The 22410-nt window shown below is 43.0% G+C and overlaps 1 protein-coding gene across 3 annotated transcripts in view; it reads left to right on the forward strand.

The window, feature by feature from the left end:
• The window catches only part of mtmr12 (myotubularin related protein 12), a 112711-nt gene that overhangs the window by 9871 nt on the left and 80430 nt on the right, over positions 1 to 22410 (forward strand). For all 3 annotated transcript variants that reach the window (XM_068031960.1, XM_068031970.1, XM_068031980.1), the window contains exons 2-4: positions 10333 to 10387; positions 14225 to 14364; positions 19091 to 19163. In XM_068031960.1, coding sequence (XP_067888061.1) covers positions 10333 to 10387; positions 14225 to 14364; positions 19091 to 19163 — 268 coding nt within the window. The remainder of the gene's footprint in view (positions 1 to 10332; positions 10388 to 14224; positions 14365 to 19090; positions 19164 to 22410) is intronic.

The following is a 22410-nucleotide window of genomic DNA, read 5'->3' on the forward strand; positions in this document are numbered from 1 at the left end:
ATGCAAAAAGGCCATTCAGTCTTGAAGGCAAGTGCATGTAAATATTTTGTAAATAATCCCAATATTTTTGACTCTGCTATTTTAAATAGCCTATTCCCTCTACAGATCTCTCTCTCTGAAGAAAAACCTCCTAATATCCATCATTAGTTTGCATTTTACTAATTTTTTTTGAACCTGTAATTCTTTGCCCTGCTCAAGTAAATTATTTACAATGATTTTATAGATTTTCTTTCTGTACGTATGACCATCTTGCACATCTCTATCCAAATTGACAAACTCAAGTTTATCTAATATTTACACATAACTTTAGATTTTCCAACAGAAACAAAAGTCTAACATTCTCTTGGCATTGGTTTGTTCTGCATTGTTTGGACTAGTTGAGCGTTAAGTCTAATAAGATTTCCAACTTTGGTCTATACCTGTATTCTTCAATTTTTTTGTGCACTTCAGGTGAGCACTGTTTTGTGAACTAAAGCTTAATCTTCTGTAATCTTTCTGCACAGTCCATCTACTTCACGCTCAGTCTAGCTCTTTCTATTGGAAGGATGCAAACGTATATTGCTATATGACTGTTGTAAAGCCTTAGCATAACTTCTGTAGATTTCTGCTCTACTGTTTTGGCTAGTCGTCTTTTTTTTGTATATCCTAGGTTTCTATTCGCTTTTCTAAATTGCTTCGTTTCATTTTAATTAGTGACTAGCTTGGAAATGGTTTCTTGGTATTGCTAAAATATTGATGACACTACTAAAAGAAACCACAAAGAATGAAGTAATGGGAAAAGGTAATTCAACTTGACTCAGTTGGTAGTACCCTTGCCTTTTGAGTTGGAAAGTTGTCATTGACGTCCTATTTCAGAGCTTGACCACCTGAAACTAAGCTGACACTCTTGTGCAGCACTGAGGAGATGTTGTATTTATGGAAGTGCCATATCTAATTAGGTAGATCACAAATCATATAACGATTACAGCACAGAAGGTGGCCATTTGGCCCATTGTGGTTGTGTCCATGCCAGCTCTCTAAGAGCAACACAGTTAGTCCCACTCCCCTACCTTTTCACCATAGCCCTGAAAATCTTTTCTCTTTAGAACAAAGAACAAAGAAAATTACAGCACAGGAACAGGCCCTTTGGCCCTCCAAGCCTACGCCGATCCAAATCCTCTATCTAAACCTGTCGCCTATTTTCTAAGGGTCTGTATCTCTTTACTTCCTGCCCATTCATGTATCTGTTTAGATACATCTTAAAAGACTCTATCGTGCCCGCGTCTACCACCTCCGCTGGTAATGCGTTCCATGTACCCACCACCCTCTGCGTAAAGAACTTTCCACGCATATCCCCCCCCTAAACTTTTCCCCTTTTCACTTTGAACTCGTGTCCCCTTGTAATTGAATCCCCCACTCTGGGGGGGGGAAAAAGCTTCTTGCTATCCACCCTGTCTATACCTCTCATGATTTAGATAATTATCCAGTTCCCTTTTGAAAGCCATGATTGAATCTGCCTCCTCAATGCACTCGGATAGTGCATTTCTAGATTCTAACCACTCACTGTGTAAAAGAAAAAAGGTTTTTCCTCATGTCGCCTTTGGTTCTTTTGCCATTCACCTTAAATCGGTGTTCTCTGGTTCTCTACCCAATTTTAAAGATCCCTTGACACTTTTGAGGAGGAGCATGCAGCCTTTATGATCTGACCATAGTTCTTCCCTCAGTTTAATCTTATAGTGTACAATGATTGTCACATTTCCTTACATAAGTTTTTAAAACTTTGGCTGTCTAAGTTGTTTTTCACTTCCTTCCTTGCCCACTTTACACTGTCAACATTTCCAGTTTTTGTTCTTCTGAAAAGAGAAGTGAATAACTGGCAACGGTCCCAAGAAAAGTAAAATTTCTCCCACACCCCTAAAATGATTACAGCAACGATAATTTAGTTTGACCAAGCTCTAAGAATTTGGCACTCCTACTTGCTGTTGTATAGCTTTGGTACTCCTTTGGAGCTACATATGAGTGTGCACATAGATTGACCCTAATGATAAGATGACTTTCAATATTTTTGTCTGTATATGTTATATCAGAAATTAAATAACTTCATTAGATTTCTTACCAAAGTGCTCTACTGGCTAACAGAATCGGTTAGAGAATGTCTTGAACAGTACATAAAAAATGATAGTTAGCAAATTTGTATAATTTTCTAATTTGCATTAGAAAACCATTAAAAAATTTTATTTAGATACAACACTGAAACAGGCCCTTCAGCCCACCAAGTCTGTGCCGACCATCAACCACCCATTTATACTAATCCCATATCCCCACCTTCCCTTACCACCGACCTATACTAGGGGCAATTTATAATGGCCAATTTACCTATCAACCTGCAAGTCTTTGGCTGTGGGAGGAAACTGGAGCACCTGGCGAAAACCCACACGTCAGAGAACTTGCAAACTCCATACAGGCAGTACCAGAATTGAACTTGGGTCGCTGAAGCTGTGAGGCTGCGGTGCTAACCACTGCGCCACTGTGATCCAATCTATTAATATACCATTACTTTAAGGCAAAATGCTTTCCTTTTTTGAAAACTCAGTACGGAATTGGAGGAAAAACAATAATTTGCATTTATGTACACTTGTTTTAATAAAGAAAACTGTCCGAAGGCACTTTAGCTGTGTATATTCACAAATAAAAGTGGATGCTGATCCAAATAAGGCATTAAGAAGGGAGACCCAAAATTTGGGTTTTAAGGGGAGTTTTGAATAGGATGGAGGAGCTTGGGTGTGTTTTCCTTGTTGATTTTCAATTTAAATGTTAGATGAAATTATTATAATTACTGCCCTCCTCCTCCTCCTCCACCGCCACCACCAACACCACGTGTAGCAATACCTTAATTACCCTGAAATATGGTTAATATCAAAATTATAATGCTTGCATCTGTTAACTACAGAAATCTGATCTTTATAGCAACATGCACTTCCACAGTAACTCTTTAATGTAGCAAAGTATCCCAAAGGAGTAGGGTGAGACACTGAACATGAGCGCTGTGGGGGTGAGTGGGGTCGGAAAGTGTTGGGGGAGGTGGTCAAAGGTCTGGTTCAACTACAGGCTTTGAGGAGGATTGCCGGATGATCTCCAGGTTGTTAGTCCGAAACCATAACTGCTAGGCTACCAAGACAATTATATTTTTATAAAATAAAATACTGCAGATGCTGGAAATCTGAAATAAAAACAAGAAATTATGGAAATACTCAACAGTTCTGGCATCATCTGTGGAGAGAGCAACAGTTAACGTTTCAGGCTACTGATCTTTCTTGAGAGCTTCACCAGTTCTGTTGAATGGTCACTGACCTGAAATGTTAACTATGCAATTATATTTTTAAATTGATATACAGTAGGACATGTTGCCAGGGAAGTTGGCATGTACAGGGTGACAGGAACTTAAAAAATTGGAAGTGGACAGTAAAATTCTAGATGAGTTGGAGTTTCTCTGGAGCTGTATAGACTGAGGGAAGTGCTGGAAAAAATGGACTGAATATGATGTGGAGGTTTTTAAAATTCATTCGTGGGATGTGTGCGTCGCTGTCTAAGCCACCATTTATGTCCCATTGCTAATTGTCCTTGAGAAGGTGGTGGTGAGCTGCCTTCTTGAACCGCTGCAGTCCATGTGGGGTAGGTACACCCACAGTGCTGTTAGGAAGGGAGTTCCAGGATTTTGACCCAGCGACAGTGAAGGAATGGTGATATAGTTCCAAATCAGGATAGTGTGTGACTTGGAGGGGAACTTGCAGGTGGTGGTGTTCCCATGTATTTGCTGCCCTTGTCCTTCTAGTTGGTAGGGGTTGTGGGTTTGGAAGGTGCTGTCTAAGGAGCCTTGGTGTGTTGCTGCAGTGCATCTTGTAGATGGTACTCACTGCTGCCACTGCATCGGTGGTGGAGGGAGTAAATGGTTGTGGATGGGGTGTCAGTCAAGCGGGCTGCTTTGTCCTGGATGGTATTGAGTTTCTGGAGTGTTGTTGGAGCTGCACCCATCCAGGCCAGTGGAGAGTATTCCATCACATTCCTGACTTGTGCCTTGTAGATGATGGACAGGCTTTGGGGAGTCAGGAGATGAGTTGCTTGCCACAGGATTCCGAGCCTCTGACCTGCTGTTGTAGCTGCGATATTTGTATGGCTACTCCAGTTCAGTTTCTGGTCAATAGTAGCCCCTAGGCTATTGATAGTGGGGGATTCAGTGGTAATGCCATTGAATGCCAAGGAGATGGTTAGATTCTCTCATATTGGAGATGGTCATTGCCTGGCACTTGTGTGGTGCGAATGTTACTTGTCACTTATCAGCCCAAGCTGGATATTGTCCAGGTCTTGCTGCATTTTTACATGGACTGCTTGAGGAGTATGTGAGGAGTTGCAAATGGAGCTGAACATTGTGCAATCATCAGCGAACATCCCCGCTTCTGACTTTGACTGAAGGAACGTCATTGATGAAGCAGCTGAAGATGATTGGGCTTTAGACACTACCCTGACGAACCTCTGCAGTGATGTCCTGGAGCTCAGATGATTGGCCTCCAACAACCACAACCATCTTTCTTTGTGCTAGGTATGACTCCAACCAGCGGAGGGTTTTCCCCCTGTTTCCCATTGACCTCAGTTTTGCTGGAGCTCCTTGATGCCATACTCTGTCAAATGCTGCCTTGATGTCAAGGGCAGTCGCTCTCCCCTCACCTCTTGAGTTCAGCTCTTTTGTCCATGTTTGAACCAAGGCTGTAATGAGAGGTCAGGAGCTGAGTGGCCCTGGCGGAACCCAAACTGAGCGTCACTGAGCAGGTTATTGCTAAGCAAGTGCCACTTGATGGCACTGTTGATGACACCTTCCATCACTTTACTGATGATTGAGAGTAGACTGATGGGGCAGTAATTGGCTGGGTTGGACTTGTCTTGCTTTTTGTGTACAGGACATACCTGGGCAATTTTCCACATTGCAGGGTAGATGCCAGTGTTGTAGCTGTACTGGAACAGCTTGGCTAGGGGCACCGCAGGTTCTGGAGCACAGGTCTTCAGTACTATTGCCGGAATATTGTCAGGGCCCATAGCTTTTGCAGTATACAGTGCCTTCAGTCGTTTCTTGATATCACGTGGAATGAATCGAATTGGCTGAAGTCTGGCATCTGTGATGCTGGGGACTTCAGGAGGAGGCCGAGAAGAATCATCAACTCGGTACTTCTGGCTGAAGATTGTTGCAAATGTTTCAGCCTTATCTTTCGCACTGATGTGCTGGGTTCCCCCATCATTGAGGATGGGGATATTTGTGGAGCCACCTCCTCCAGTTAGTTGTTTAATTGTCCACCACCATTCACGGCTGGATGTGGCAGGACTGCAGAGTTTAGATCTGATCTGTTGGTTATGGGATCGCTTAGCTCTGTCTATCGCATGCTGCTTACGCAGTTTGGCACGCAGATTGTCCTGTGTTATAGCTTCACCAGGTTGACACCTCATTTTGAGGAATGCCTGGTATGCCTTCCTGCACTCTTCATTGAACCAGGGTTGGTCTCCTGGCTTGATGGTAATGGTAGAGTGGGGGATATGCCGGGCCATGAGGTTACAGATTGTGGTTGAGTACAGTTCTGCTGCTGCTGATGGCCCACAGCGCCTCATGGGTGCCCAGTTTTGCATTGCTAGATCTGTTCGAAATCTATCCCATTTAGCACGGTGATAGTACCACACAACACGACGGACGGTATCCTCAATGTGAAGGCGGGACTTCGTCTCCGCAAGGACTGTGCGTTGGTCACTCCTACCAATACAGTCATGGACAGAAGCAACTGCAGCAGGCAGATTGGTGAGGACGAGGTCAAGTATGTTTTTCCCTCGTGTTGGTTCCCCCACCACCTGCTGCACACCCAGTCTAGCAGCTATGTCCTTTAGAGCTCGGTCAGTAGTGGTGCTACCGAGCCACTCTTGGTGATGGACATTGAAGTCCCCCACCCAGAGTACATTTTGTGCCCTTGCCACCCTCAGTGCTTCATCCAAGTGGTGTTCAACATGGAGGAGTACTGAGTCATCGGCTGAGGGAGGGCGGTAGGTGGTAATCATTAGGATGTTACCTTGCCCATGTTTGACCTGATGCCATGAGACTTCATTCTTTTCCACCCCCCCCCCCCTCCCCCCCACAAAGGACACTAATGAACCAGTTGAGGTTTTGTAACAGTCTGGCAATTTTCATGTTCAGCCTTTGGTGCCTGATTTATTGAAATTCAATTTCACAACCTACTATGGTGGGATTTGAACTCATGATCTCTAGAATCCTTATCCATTAGCATAACTTTTTTTTTCGTTCATTTGGATTTTGGACATTGCTGGTAGGCCAGCATTTATTGCCCTTGAGAAGGTGGTGAGCTGCCTTCTTGAACCGCTGCAGTCCTTTGGTGTAAGTACACCTACAGTTCTGTCTCTGTCTTAAGCCTCTGCCTGAAACTGGTTTTCCAAAATTGTTGGAGGCTTTCAAACTGTTGAGGTTTAATCACCTAAAAGTCAGCGTGTGGAGGCATAGTTGTAAAAACTGAGATTCTTATCACTGCCATATAATGGACGCGGTGTGCAATTACATGTGCAGCAACAATTTATATAGGGATGTTTACATGCCACTTTTCATTGTAAATATTGACATGCACAGTTTGAATGTTAAATGTTGACATACAAACATAATTATGAAGTGACATCCACACGATTTTTAGCAATATAAATATTAGTGTCATTGATATTGGAGCTGAGTGTACCAGGAAGGTTCTGGTTTCATGGCTCCATTGTAAATTTCCCTCAACCTGATGCTGTGGAGAAAATGTGAGCAGAAGCTATGTTCTTTTCTTAAGAAGGACCAGTAATTGTAAGCAGCTTCCATGCGTTTTAGTCATGGCTGACTATAGTGACAGAGGCCTGGAACCAGGACTATAGCTTCTTTCCTTTGCTGGAGATGGTGCATTGAAGGGAGATGGGAGGAAAAATAAGTTGGAAGGGAATTTTTAACCAAAACTTTTTTTTTTTTAAAGTGCAATCTTGCAGATTTGTGGATTGGCTTGTTAGATTTGCTATGAAAGTTAGTTTCAACCTCTTGGGCCTTTTCATACAATGGATTAGTTTCTGCTTTGGGTCCAATTGATGATCTGGGTAAAAATTGCTGACAAAATTGTGCCGGTTTTGAGAAGTTTTTTTTCACTCTTGAGTTTCTGCTCATGGCACTGCCAAATCTGTCACGATCCAGCGCAACCACTACAATGAGATTTAAAATACAAAGTTTGCTTTAAAAATTGTTCCTTGGTATATTTAAATACGGGGACTTGGTGCAGTTTGATTAATATAGTTGAAAATGAGTTTTTTCGTTTAAAAAAAAAATGCGTTGCTAATCACGAACGCCATTGACAGAAACTCCCAATGGTTGATTCAACTTGGCATGGTTTGTTTTGTGGGTGGGACTAGATTCTAACAATGGGTTTTTTAAAACTAGTATGGAAGATTGCAGAAAATCAAATTGTGTTGAATGGAATTTGTGCTTAAATTCCATGATCTTTTGTGTATGTTACACTTTTTTTTTACTCTTTGCCCAGTTGCACTTAAAAACACAAGCTCAACCAAGTGGAAACTCTACCCCAAGGTATTTACATGGCAAGAAAGTAGTAAATCTAGCATTTAAGCAGAGGCAACCATGATTGGTTTTATGAATGATGTGTAAACATTAATCTAACCTTCCTGCTGTATGTTGCCCACCCAAAGCATTCTTCACCAGAAATGTTCAACTTCCTCTTGGGAGAAAGGGAGTTGGCCACAGAACTCATTGTGCATAAATAAAAGCAAAATACTGCGGATGCTGGAAATCTGAAATAAAAACAAGAAATGCTGGAACCACTCAGCAGGTCTGGCAGCATCTGTGGAAAGGGAAGCAGAGTTAATGTTTCGGGTCAGTGACCCTTCCAATGCTGTTCCAATGAAGGGTCACTGACCCGAAACGTTAACGCTGCTTCTCTTTCCACAGATGCTGCTAGACCTGCTGAGTGGTTCCAGCATTTCTTGTTTTTATAACTCATTGTGCATATCTCTCCCTGCATAGAGTGTCTGCAATTTCACAAAATCTCTAAATTTATACGTACAAGTTAAGGTGTGAAGAAATCGTGCAGGGATGTACATTTGGAGAATAACCAGGAACTTATAAACAAATTCAGAATCTCTGTGATCCTCTGAGAGGTCAGTGATCTGATGCAGCGAGTAGTTGAACTAGACAGACCAAGGCGGCCCCATGCATGGGCAGAACTCAGCAAGGGCGGCGCAGTGGTTAGCACCGTAGCCTCACAGCTCCAGCGACCCGGGTTCAATTCTGGGTACTGCCTGTGTGGAGTTTGCAAGTTCTCCCTGTGTCTGTGTGGGTTTCCTCTGGGTGCTCCGGTTTCCTCCCACATACCAAAGACTTGCCGGTTGATAGGTAAATTGGCCATTAGCAATTGCCCCTAGTATAGGTAGGTGGTAGGGAAATATCAGGACAGGTGGGGATGTGGTAGGAATATGGAATTAGTGTAGGATTAGTATAACTGGGTGGTTGATGGTCGGCATAGACTCGGTGGGCTGAAGGGCCTGTTTCAGTGCTGTATCTCTAAACTAAACTAAGGATGGCAGTAGCCATGTCACAATTAGCCTAGGGTAAGAAGGGGAAAAAAGTCCTGCAGGATTCTTGCTTCTGCTGAGAGTGCATGTGTGAGGATGTAATGTGAGGATGTTGGAAAAAGACAGGATTGGACTTGGCTGTGATATTCCTTCTGTTGAATAGCATGCTAGTATTTGCTGTGAAGAGTTGTACATCAATAATAACCACTTTGGCAAGATACTAGAAGTTGCCTGCTAAATGCTGTTCCATAACTCAACAATGACTGAGGGAGGGTAGAAAAGGATGTGTAAGCCAGATAGGTTGGGGAGTGGCAGGTATTCCCTGAAGGACATTACTGAACCAGTGAGGTTTTGTAACAGTCTGGCAATTTTCACGTTCAGCTTTTGGTGCCGGAGGTGTTTTTATTTTTAAAGAAATGCTGACTTGTGTTTGATGTAGCGAGTGGACTTATTGGATTTTAAAAATATAATTGGCTGGATATTAGTTTCTAAAACGCATGTTCTCATCAAGCTTCAGAGCTTTTCGTTCTGCACAAAGTACAGTAAAATGACCTACAATTCCAGTCCTTGCTATTATCTAATGTTCACTTTCAATAAAACGTAACCCATAAGGAATTAAAATCTTCAAGTTGTATGTTGGATTTACATGACCCTGCTAAGGGCACTCAATTTCTTCAAATATTTTTGGTAAACTTATGTGCCCAACAAGATGAATGACAGTGGTGGGCAATGGAACACTTTCTCATTCCAAGCATCCAACATCTACCCCCTGATATTTTCATTTCTCACACTTGTGGCTTCATAAAGCCTCCTTTTTTAAGAGACCAATTTTAGCAGTGAATTAAGTCAGTTTTGTGCTGGAACCATGGACCCACAAGAAATTGAGTAGAGCTGTACCCGAATTCATTCTAAATTGTACCTTAACAGCAGAGAGGTTAATCACTCCATTAGATAGATGAGAGCCAGTGTCTCTCAAAGAACAATATATCATTCAGTCTCCAGTCTGATTTTTCACTCCAGTGTGGAATTGTTCCTGCCTTTACAAGGAAGAATTGGTCTCAAAAATCCCAAGGCTTGGATCGGAAAAAATATGAAGAATTCATACTTCTGGTAATAACTGAATATGTGGAATGTTTGAAGAATGGGATTGGGTGTGTGTTCCTGGAAATCAAATAGGCTAACCTATTATGAATGACCACTTCATGATACTAAAGGGCACTTAGGACCAATAAAAGTCGACACTTCAGAAAGATTCAATAATATCTTCAAGGATGGGAAAATTTGGCAGAGCAAAAGTGCTTAAGTTTTTTTTTTTTTTTTTTTTTCCCCATCTCCCTCCTCTCCACCCCCCCCCCCCACATCGCCTTCCATAAATCTGAAAAATGTCCATTCTACTTCCTAAATTGGTTGCCTAAGAATTAATAGTTGATGCTGACATTAGGAAGAGCATGATCCTGTTGAAAATATTCTGTTAATTTGTCAATAACCTTTTGTAACAGTCATCATGCTGTTCTCGTTGGAGCAATGTGTTAAGTTTGTGGAGCACATACACCAGAACAATTGTGCCACTTTAACTCCATATGTAATCTGAGTTGAGATTATGTTCCAGGCTAAATCCAGATCTTTTTCTTCAAGTCCAGTTCAATATGATGTTCCTTAAGGCATGCTTTCTTAATCTATCATTGAAAGTCTTTTCTTTTATTCCAGGAAATTAAAAGAAAAGAAAACATTAACGATGAGCTGAAGCCGCACTTATTACCGGGTAAAAAAAAAATCTTCTAAAAGATTTGTGCAGTAAATGAATTTTTTTTTCTTTTAAGTCTTGAAGAGAAAGTCAGCCAGATTTTCCACTCTTGATCATATCAAGTGATCCCTATTGGAAAATGGACTTCATAATCTGACTGACTGGATAGGGCTGTGATGCATACCCCAGTTGAACAGTCTGGAGAACCAGGCATGAAAAATGGTTGGAGATCTGACCAATATGAATTGGTGCCTACAAGTGAGGTGAAGTGAAAAAAGTGTGAAGGCCACTGAGCTTGCTGTAGTATTTAAGGAAATGGGCTTACTATTTTCTGTACCAAGCTCCTGTTCCTGTGCTCTTTGGGTCAAGAATTTAATCCATGTTCCTTTTCAATACTTGTCAGTATTTACTACTCCCTGGTGATAGTCAGTTCATTCAGTTGTTCTGGAGTGACTTAGGCACATATTTGCTTAAGCAAAGAATCCTGTTCTCTTCTCCTGAATGTAGCAATCCACTAATGAACCATAGTATCTAACTTTGGCTACCTGCCATCCTTTAAAGTCTAATATTTGCCATCGTATCTAATTTTAACTGATTTAAAAATGATAGGTATTCAAAAAAAACTAACTAGGATTATCTCTTAATTGTACACCAATATTTGCAACAAACTGAAACTTAGATTTGGGATAGTCTATCTGCATAATGCCTGATTTTAATATTGCTGTGAAGAAATTGAATTCCAAACACATGTTTAGACCTTTTTGCCTTATTGGCCACTTATTTCATGCTAGATGAGCAGTAGAAAGTATCCACTATTAACAAAAGCGGAACCCCTTGGTGCTATTTTGTTGAAACAAAAATTAAAACTAGTCATTTGTATTTTAATTTCAGTTTGTTTGTTTCATGGGATATGGGCATTGCCCTCGAAAGTGATGGTAAGCCATCGTCTTGAACTGCTGCAGTCAGTCTGGTGCGGACACGCTCAGTGGTGTTGGAGGGGTGTTCCAGGATTTTGATCCAGTTGGAGCTGATGTGACCGTTCATAGATTTTTTTTTTTTTTACAACAATGGGATCTTTTCTCCATGTGTAATAAGGAAATCAAACTTGAGCTGCAATAAAATGACTTTTTTACTTCTCTCCTTAAAAGCCCAAAACCTGGGTAATCAATGTGATACGTGTCAGCCTTGGCTCCGTGGTAGACTCTTGCCTGAATCAGAAGGTCATTCTGGAGACTTGAACACGTAACATTACTGCACCCCTTCATTACATCACTGAAATATTGAAGTGCCATCTTTTAATGTTAAACTCAGGCCACGTCTTCCCTTTTGGATGGATGATTGCAACTTGCATGTAGTATCTTGGGTGCTTAAAGCTTGGTTAAAGAGGTGGGTTTTCAGGCAGGCCTTAATGAAAAAGACAGAAGTACACAGGTGGCAAAGTTTTGGCAATGGAATTCCAGACCGTAGGGTTGAGACGGTTGAAGGTGCAAGCACCATGATGCAGAAAAAGGACTCTGGTGTGCACAAGAGGCCAGTGGCAAAGAATGTACCGCTGAGGATTGTAGGGCTATATGAAGTTAGAGGTAGGAAGCATCAGAGGAATTTAAAAAAGAGAATTTTAAATTTGAAGTGTTGGCTGTCTTTTCCAATGTCAGTCAGTGAGCACAGGGGGTGAGGGTGAATGAAGCACAGGATAGGATATGGCCACAAAAGTTTGAATGTGCTGAAGCTTATGGCAGATGGGAGGCTGGCCTGGAGACCAATGGCATTTGAGTGTGAAGGTGCCAAAGGCCATGAATAAGGATTTCATCAGCAGATAGGCAATGATGGAGGTGGGTGATCTTGGTCGTAGAAATAGGTGGCCTTTGTGGCAGAGGGAATGTATGGTTAGAAAATCAATTCTGGGTCAAATAGAACAGTGAGAGTGTAAACTCTCTGGGTTAATCAAGACAGTGGTTGGGGAGGGATATGGAATTGGTGACAAGGGCATTGTTTCTGGCAGCAACCAAAAATTATGATTGTCTTCCCATTGTTTTTTATCTGGAGGAAGTGCAGGTCATCCAGTAAGTCAGGCACTAGTCTAACACCATAAAGGCATTTGAGGCATTGCAAAAGGTGAAGAGGTAGAACTGTGTGTCATCATAGTGCAAGTTGAACTTGATTTTTGTGTCTTCAGTTGGTGTTGACATGTAGCTGAGAAAAGGAGAGAGCCACAGTGGGGACTCCAGAGATGACTCTGCAGGGAAAGGAGAAGTCATTTCAAGAAATGCTCTGGCTACAATTGGTTTGGAATTGGAGGTAACCTTGTGACATGAGTGGGGGTAGTTGGTTGGTTGATAGGAGACAGAGTAGGGATTGAGGGTTTCTTCTCCGATTGGCAGGATGTGACAAGTGATGTTCCCCAGAGATCTGTACTGGGGCCTCAGCCTTTCATGTGGAATGTCCAAGTTTGCGAATGACAAAGTTGGGAGGCAAAGTAAGTTGTTTTTATTGGTGGGAGTAGGAAATTACAGGTTTTCTCACTTTGTCTGTCTATGTCCCTTTGTATCAGATGGAGTCCAATGTGGGGAAGTGTGAGGTTATCCACTTTGCATCGGAGTGACATTGGAATATTTCCTTAATGGGGAGAGACTAGGAGCTGTGGAGGAGCAAAGGGATTTGGGGTCCAGGTACATAATTGACTAAAGGCTAGAGCGCAGGTACAAAGTAATCAAAAAGCCTAATGGATGTTTGTCTTATCTCAAGGGGATTAATATTCAAAACTGATCCTTCAGTTGCACAGATCCTTGGTCAGACCCCATCTGAAGTCCTGTTCTGTTTGGGGTGTTGAACCTCAAAAGATATATTGATCTTGGAGGGCGTACAGTTTCACCAGATGCTACCAGGGCTTAAAGGGTAAAATTATGAGGACAAGTTGCCTGTTTTCCCTTGAATGGGGTGATTTTAATCAGAGTATTGTATTAAGGGATTTGATAGGGTAGGTAGAGAAATCATTTCTGCTGATGGGGGAATCCAAAACAAAAGGAGGCCTAATCTTAAAATTAGTGCTTTGTCATTTAAGAGTGAAATTGGGTAGCACGTTTTCCACATAGGGTAGTGGAAATCTGGAGCATGTTCCCTCTTTCTCCGCCTCTAACCCCCCCTCCCCCCGCATTCCCCTCCCTCACACAAAAGGCTGTGGCACTGGGTCAGTTGAAGTTTTCAAGATTGAGATTGTTTGTTTTTTGTTAAATGAGGGCATCAAAGGATATGGAACAATGGCAAGTAAATGGAGTTGAGGTATAGATCAACCATGATCTGTTGAATAGCAGAACAGTCTTGGGCTGCATGGTCTAAAGAACTGTCCTGCTGAGCCGGACAATTGAAGAGATGGCCTTTGAGAAGGATGAAACAAAAACAAAGTGCTTGAAATACTCAGATCTGGCAGTATCTGTGGAGAGAAGCAGAGTTAATGTTTAAGTTCGGTGACCTTACAGGCAGCCGCAAAGGATGTTGTTCATGGCTTTTATTAGGGCCGTATGGTGCTGTGGAAACCTAATTTGGAGAGATTCAAATGTGGAAAGATGTAAAAGCGCATGATTTGAAGAAGTGCTAAACTTCTATATAGTGGTCGGATCTCGGATTGAGTATTGTGTCCAGTTCTGGGCACCACACTTTACGAAGGATGTCAAGACCTTTAACAGCGTTCAAAGGGAATGGTACCAGGGATGAGGGACTTCAGTTATGCGGAGAGATGATAGAAGGTCGGATAAATGTTACTAGTTCACATGTTTCGCAACCTGTACAAATAATTGATTTGACCAGTTCTAATGTTTCTTCTCCCGACTCCCCATTTCCCTTTTCTGTCTCGCACAGGGGAAATTGTAATCTGTGAAGCAAACACTGTAGTGAAATACAGTCGAGAAGATTCTTTACAACGGGGCTTTTACGGAAAGCTTGTCTGTACAAATTTCAAGATTTCGTTTTTAAGTGCTGAGCAGTTGTTGGATGAAGTGGTAAGCATCAGTAAGAACATTTTGTGTGTGGTGAATGTGGATTTTTTTTTTCTTTTTTTCTGGAGGGTTTCTAATCTTCCTTCAATTTGAAGGGCAAGTGGATGCTTTGCTTGCAGGCCAGTGTCTGTGCGACTGAGTGAACCTCAAGTAGACCCAAAATGGCAACATGTGAAAAAGAGATATATGAAGTAATTACAGGCCAGTTAGCCTAATGTCGGTGGTGGGCAAATTTATTGGGGAAAATGTTCTGAGGTATAGTATTAATTGCCATTTAGGCACTGATTAATCAAGGACTGTTGACATGGATTTCTGAAGGGAAGGTAGTGTCTGACTAATTTGATTTGAAATTTTGAGGAGATAACCAGAAGGGTCGATGAGGGTAGTGGGCTTGATCTAGTTCGTGTGGATTTCAGGGAGGCTTTTGACAAGGTCTCATTTCTGGCAGACTGATCAGAAAAGTAAAAGCCCATCCTTGGGATCCAAGGCAAGTGGCAATTTAGATCCAAAATTGGCTCAGTGGCAGGAAACACAAAGTAATTGTTGATGGGTGTTTTTGTCACTGGAAGGCTGTTTCTCGTGGAGTTCTGCAGGACTCCATACTGTGCCCTTCCTTTTCCTAGTTTACATCAATGATTTAGAATTAAATGTAGGATTAACAAGTTTGCAGATCACACACAAGTTGGTCATAGGGGTGATCGTGAGGAAGAAAGCAGTAGACTGCATTAAGATGTTGATGGACTGGTAGGTGAGCAACAAAGTAGAAAATGGAATTCAATCTGGAGAAGTATGAGGTAATGCATTTGAGGAGGGCAAACGGGGCAATGGAATACTTAAATGGTAGGATCTGAGAAGCCGAGGGACCTTTTGGGTACCACAGATGTCTGAATCTAGATAAGGTGGTTTAAAAGGCATTTGGGAAACTTTGGTTGAGGCATCATTTATAAGAGCGGGTGGCTTATGCTAGTATTGTGTAAAACACTAGTTAGGCCACAGCTGGAGTACTGCATGCAGTTCTAATCACTGCATTGCAGGAAGGATGTGATTGCATTATTGCGGTTACAGAGAAGATTTACGCAGATGTTGCAGGACTGGAGAATTTTTGTATGAGTAAAGCTCTAATAGACTGGAATTGTTTTCTTTGGAATAGAGGAGGCTGAGGAGAGAATTAATTGAGGGGATAAAGTGGATCTGAAAGGGTGTTATTGTACATGAACCACAAAGTTAACATGCAGGTACATCAAGCAGTTAGGAAAGCAAATGGCATGTTAGCCTTTATTACAAAAGGTTTTGAGTATAAAACTTGGTTAGGCCACACCTGGAGTACCAAGTATAGTTTTGTTCTCCTTGCATAAGGAAGGATATACTTATTTTGGGAGTGCTGCAACAGTTCGCTAGGCTGATTCCTAGGATGAGAGGCTGAGTAAATTGGGCTTATACTCTCGAGTTTAGAGGAATGAGAGGTGATTCCATTGAAACATAGAAGATTCAAAAGGGGCTTGCCAAGAACGGGGCACAGTCTCGGTATAAGGGGACGACCATTTAAGTCTGAAATGAGACATTTCTTCACTCAAAGGGCTGAGAGCTGTGGATGCTTAGTCATTGAGTATATTCCAGACCGATTGATTTTTTTTGGATAGTTTGGAAAGGTCTTGATTGGTTGTATTGAATGGTGGAGCAGGCTTTAAGGGCCATTTCTTTTGTTCTATGACCTATTTCTTTTAGCAGAGGTCAATAACTGGGGGCATAGATTAAAAGTAATTGGTAGAACAATTACAAGGAGTTGAGAAATTTTTCACTGTGGATGGTAGGGCTCTGGAACTCACTCCATGATAGGGCGGTGGAGGCAGAAGCGTTCATTGTATTTAAAAAGTACTTGAATATGCACTTGAAGTGCTGTAACCTTCAAAGCTACTGACCAAGAGCTGGAAAGTGGGATTAGGCTGGATAGCTCTTGCCTCCTTCTGTGCTATAAATTTCTATGGTTCTGTGTTTGCTGCTTGCTCCAGTTTGCTGAATTAAACTGCAATCTTCCATTTCTGTTTTCTGGAGCTTGAGGGATTGAGGCCAGAATTAAGTTGGCAACTGGCATCAGAAGTTGGCTGGATTGCTGAGTGAGTGAAATTGTAGTTTTGAAGAGCAGAAGCAGGTGTGTGCTGGAAGAATCGATGGGTGCATGGTTTGATGTCAGAGGCAGAATAAGTTTTTTGAGAAGGAACAAATCCTAGAGGTGAGAAAAAGAAACTGATGCTGTGTTAGATTGATTTGCCCTAGAGGAAATGAGAAACCATAACAATACACAGTTTTTGTCTGTCTGGTGTATGTCTGCAGCTGTGGGATTACAGTTGGTTAATTAAATATTTTGCAACTTTATTGTTACATTTCGGGTACTGAGTGCAACTACTTTTTGATCCATCTGATGCAAGGCATCTGGAGTAAAGTATAAGGCCCTCCTTTGAGGGGGACTACGCTGGGGAGGGAAAACAGGATGGCACGGTGTTGGGGGGGGGGGGGGGTGGGTGGGAAAACGGGACAGTGCTTTTGGGTGGGGGAGGGAAGGGAAAACAGGACGCACAGGGGCTGAGTTGGGGGAGGTGAACAGGATGGTATGGGGTGAGGATGGAATGGGTTGGCATGGGGAGTGGGTTGGGTGGTTTGGGCGACAGGATGGCCATGGGTGCGTGGAATGGGTTGGGGGGGTGTAGTGGGGTTGGTAGGGGGATGGGGCGACATGGCATGCGAGGGTATGGGAAGTATGGACAGCCGAAATTGCAGCAGGACACCAGGAAGGTGCCCCCCCACCCACCAGCTGGTTAATGAGTGACTGTTACGCCAATGTGCTTTGTTGATCATTTTCTTTAATCCACTGACTGGAGATCTGAATTTATATCTTTTTAAAAGACATTTAAAGAAAAGCTACAAGGATGACTTTGCTGGCAGCTCAAGATGGCTTAATTTGAAACCCTGTATCCTATACTGCAATGCTTGAGGAGGGAGATGATATGTCTGCTCATGCCCCAGCAAGAACCAAGACCCAGGAAGTTCAAAGGAACTAACTGTTCTTTTTAGCATGCAAGAAATACTGCTAACTTCTATGTTTGACTGTGACTGTCATGTGACAAGCCCCTCCCCATCTGTGGTTTTAAGCAGAGAAAGGAAAAGCAACTGGATTCTGACATGTGCAGACCCGAGTGAGAGTCTGTCTCTGTCTCCATTCCAGCTTGAAAGCTTTCAAATCCTGCCTGTTGACTGACCACTTTTTGCATACTCCGGCTACAATCAAACACCGTTGGAGGAAATCATCTGCATCGCTGTCTCCAAGAGACCCACTGAACCAGTCATCTACCTCTTCAAACTAAAAGCTTTAGGACCACTGAGTTCAGCTGAAAGCCAGCCGAATCACCAAATGCCACAGACTGTATTGCCCTTTTTTAATGGATTGTGTGTGTGTGTGTAAGAAAGTTGGCAGAGAGAGAGTCATATAGCACTGAAACAGGCCCTTCAGCCCATCGAGTCTGTGCTGACCAACAACCACCCATTTATACTAACCCTACATTAATCCCATATTCCCTACTACATCCCTACCATTCTCCTACCACCTACCTACACTAGGGGCAATTTATAATGGCCAATTTACCTATCAACCTGCAAGTCTTTGGCTGTGGGAGGAAACCGGAGCACCCAGCAGAAACCCACGCAGTCACAGGGAGAACTTGCAAACTCCGCACAGGCAGTACCCAGAACCAAACCCAGGTCGCTGGAGCTGTGAGGCTGCAGTGATAACCACTGTCACCCGTTCATTATTATTTTTATTAGTTCTCTTTAGGTACAATAAAGTTAACCTCTTTTTCATTGTTAAACTCAAGAAAACTTGTCCGATTGATTCTTGCAATCATAACAAGTAAGTAATCAAACACCGACTGAATTGGCCAGTACCTCCACTTTAAAAAAAAAAAAGGATAATACCTGTTGTGGTCAAACAAGGGCAGGGAAAAGAGGGAAGCCCTTCGAACCCTCCTTACGTGACCGTAACACTCTGACTCTGATATCCATTTCCCCTTTGAGTTGTCGCTGCCTTGTGTTTCATTCGGGCATAACTGATCCTACAGAATTTTAATTAGCTGATTTTTCAAGATGTCAGCTGAGGAGCTGCTGATTGTGGGAGTGAGTCAGGGTCAATATGGAAATGTGATGGGATAGGGATGGTATGAGAGGAATCACATGGGAAGTATAGAATAAAGTTGAGGAAAATCTCCTTTTAAATCATTTTGTAAATAATTAAGAATATTGGAAGTCCTTGGGCAGGAAGGAATGAACAGTTTCCAACTTGTGCAAACATTGCAAATTTCATTTGAGGCGAGTTTATAGGAGGCCATAATACGAACCATTGTATAATTTCAAGATTGGGTATGCTTGCTTTGAATTGTAGTCATGTGTTATTTCAGTTCAATTGCTGTTCAAGCATTGAGAACCATTGCCATGTTTAAAATTCCAAAGGGGTAGTGCTAATCCATCAACTGCATTCCATATCTCAGACTAAGTAAAAGTAACGCCGTGAGCAATGTGTTCTGTGTAATTTGAAACACTTGCTGAAATTACCCAGTATCATTAAGACTTGCACTTTAGATAGTTGTGCGAATAAGTATGATCTAGGCATTGGCTTTAAGTGATCTGTTGTCTTTGTTGTATACTTAATTGGATTTCTTTTGTCCTGTCATTTGCATTTTAGGAACAGTCCTATAGGAATAAACTGATGGGTGAAAATGATGTATCCTTGCATTGCGTGGACCAGATCTTTGGAGGTAATTTTTTTTAACTCATTCATGGGATGTGGGCATTGTTGGCTAGGCCATCATTTATTGCCCATCCCTAATTGCCCTTGAGAAGGTGGTGGTGAGCCACATTCTAGAACCGCTGCAGTCCATGTGAGGTAGGTAGACCCACAGTGCTGTTAGGAAGGGAGTTTCAGGATTTTGACCCAACGACAGTGAAGGAATGACGCTCTAGTTCAAAGTCAGGATGGTGTGTGGCCTGGAGGGGAACTTGCAGGTGGTGGTGTTCCCATGTAACTGCTGCTCTTGTCCTTCTAGTTGGTAGAGCTCATGGTTTTGGAAGGTGCTATCTAAGGAACCTTGGTGCATTGCTGCAGTACATCTTGTAGATGGTACTCACTGCAGCCACTGTGCGTCAGTGGTGGAGGGAGTGAATGTTTGTGGATGGTGTGCCAATCATGTGGGCTGCTTTGTCCTGGATGGTGTCGAGCTTCTGGAGTGTAGTTGGAGGTGCACCCATCCAGGCAAGTGGAGAGTATACCATCACATTCCTGACTTGTGTCTTGTAGATGATGGACAGGTTTTGGGGAGTCAGGAGGTGAGTTAATCACTGTAGGATTCCTAGCCTCTGACTTGCTCTTGTAGCCACGGTATTTATATGGCTACTCCACTTCAGTTTCTTGTCAATGGTAACCCCTAACATGTTGATAGTGGGGGATTCACTGATCATAATACCATTGAATGTCAAGGGGAGATGGTTAGATTCTCTCTTGTTTGAGGTAGTCATTGCCTGGCACTTTTCTGGTGCGAATGTTACTTGCCACTTAGCAGCCCAAGCCTGGATATTGTCCAGATCTTGCTGTATTTCTACACTGACTGCTTCAGTATCTGAGGAGTTGCGAATGGTGCTGAACATAGTGCAATCCTCAACGAACATCCCCACTTCTGACCTTATGATTGAAGGAAGGTCATTGATGAAGCAGCTGAAGATGGTTGGGCCTAGGACACTACCCTGAGGAACTCCTGCAGTGATATCCTGGAGCTGAGATGTTTTGACCTCCAACAACCACAACCATATTCCTTTTGTACTAGGTATGACTCCAACCGGTGGAGAATTTTCCCCCGATTCCCATTGACTCCAGTTTTGCTGGGGTTCCTTGATGCCATACTCAGTCAAATGCTGCCTTGATATCAAGGGCAGTCACTCTCGCCTCACCGCTGGAGAGCAGCTCTTTTGTCCATGTTTGAACCAAGGCTGTAACAAGGTCAGGAGCTGAGTGGCCCTGGCGGAACCCAAACTGAGCGTCACTGAGCAAATTATTGCTAAGCAAGTGCCACTTGATAGCACTGCCTACGACGCCTTCCATCATTTTACTGATGATCGAGAGTAGCCTGGGGTGGTAATTGACCGGTGTGGATTTGTCCTGCTTTTTGTGTACAGGACATACCTGGGCAATTTTCCACATTGCTGGGTAGATGCCAGTGTTGTAGCTGTACTGGAACAGTTGGCCAGGGGGCATGTCCAGTTCTGGAGCACAGCTCTTCAGTACCACAGTCAGGATCTTGTCAGGGCCCATAGCCTTTGCAGTATCATTGCCTTCAGTCATTTCTTGATATCACATGGAGTGAATTGAATTGGCTGAAGACTGGCATCTGTGATGCTGGGGACTTTAGGAGGAGGTTGAGATGGATCTGCTGGGCTCCCCAATCATCGAGGATGGGGATTTTGTGAAACCACCTTCTCCAGTTAGTTGTTTAATGGTCCACCACCATTCATGACTGGATGTGGCAGGACTGCAGAGCTTAGATCTGATCTGTTGGTTGTGGGAACACTTAGCTTTGTCTATCGCATGCTGCTTACGCTCTTTGGCATTCAAGTAGTCCTGGGTTGTAGCTTCACCAGGTTGACACCTCATTTTGAGATATGCCTGGTGCTGCTCCTGGCATGCTCTCCAGCACTCTTCATTGAACCAGGGTTGATACCCCGGCTTGATGGTAACGGTAGAGTGGGGGATATGCTGGGCCATGAGGTTAGAAATTGTGGTTGAATACAATTCTGCTGCTGCTGATGGCCCACAGCACCTCTTGGGTGCCCTGTTTTGCATTGTTAGATCTGTTCGAAGTCTATCCCATTTAGCACAGTGGTACTGCCATACAACACGATGGAGGGTATTCTCAATGGGAAGGCGGGACTTCGTCTCCACAAGGACTGTGCAGTGGTCACTCCTACCAATACCACAGATGCATCTGCAATAGGCAGATTGGTGAGGACAAGGTCAAGTATGTTTTTCCCTCGTGTTGATTCTCTCCACCTGCCGCATACCCAGTCTGGCAGCTATGTCATAATCGTAGAGTCATCGAGTTATACAGCACACAAACAGGCCTTTCGGCCCACCTTATCCATGCCGGCCATCAAGCCTATCTATTCTAATATAAAATGGAAACAAGAAATGCTGGAAATACTCAGCAAGTCTGGCAGTATCTGTGGAGAGAGAAACAGAGTTGACATTTCAGGTCAGTGACCCTTCATCTATTCTAATCCCATTTTCCAGCACTTGGCTCGTAGCCTTGCATGCTATGGCTTTTCAAGTGCTCATCTAAATACTACTTAAATGTTGAGGGTTCCTGCCTCTACCACCCCTTCAGGCAGTGCGTTCCAGATTCCAACCACCCTTTGGGTGAAAATATTTCCTCAAATCCCCTCTAAACCTCTTGCCCCTTACCTTTAAATCTGTGCCCCCTGATTATTGACACCTCCGCTAAGGGAAACCGTTTCTTTCTATCTACCCTATTTATGCCCCTCATAATTTTGTATACCTCAATCAGGTCCCCCCTCAGCCTTCTCTGCTGTAAGGAAAACAACCCTAGCCTATCCTGTCCCTCTTCATAACTGAAATGCTCCAGCCCAGGCAACATCCTGGTGAATCTCCTCTGCTCACCCTCCAGTGCAATCACATCCTTCCTATAGTGTGGCGACCTGAACTGGACACAGTACTCCAGCTGTGGCCTAACTGGTATTTTATACAGCTGCATCATAACCTCCCTGCTCTTATACTCTATGCCTCGGCTAATAAAGGCAATTATCCCATATGCCTTCCTAGCCACCTTATCTACCTGTGCTGCTGCCTTCAGTGATCTATGGACAAGTACACCAAGGTCCCTCTGACCCTTTGTACTTCCTCGGGTCCTACCATCCATTGTATATTCCCTTGACTTGTTAGTCCTCCTAAAATGCATCACCTCACATTTCTCAGGATTAAATTCCATTTGCCACTGC

This window comes from Heterodontus francisci, chromosome 1, assembly GCF_036365525.1.
Source record: "Heterodontus francisci isolate sHetFra1 chromosome 1, sHetFra1.hap1, whole genome shotgun sequence".
Lineage (NCBI taxonomy): Eukaryota > Metazoa > Chordata > Chondrichthyes > Heterodontiformes > Heterodontidae > Heterodontus > Heterodontus francisci.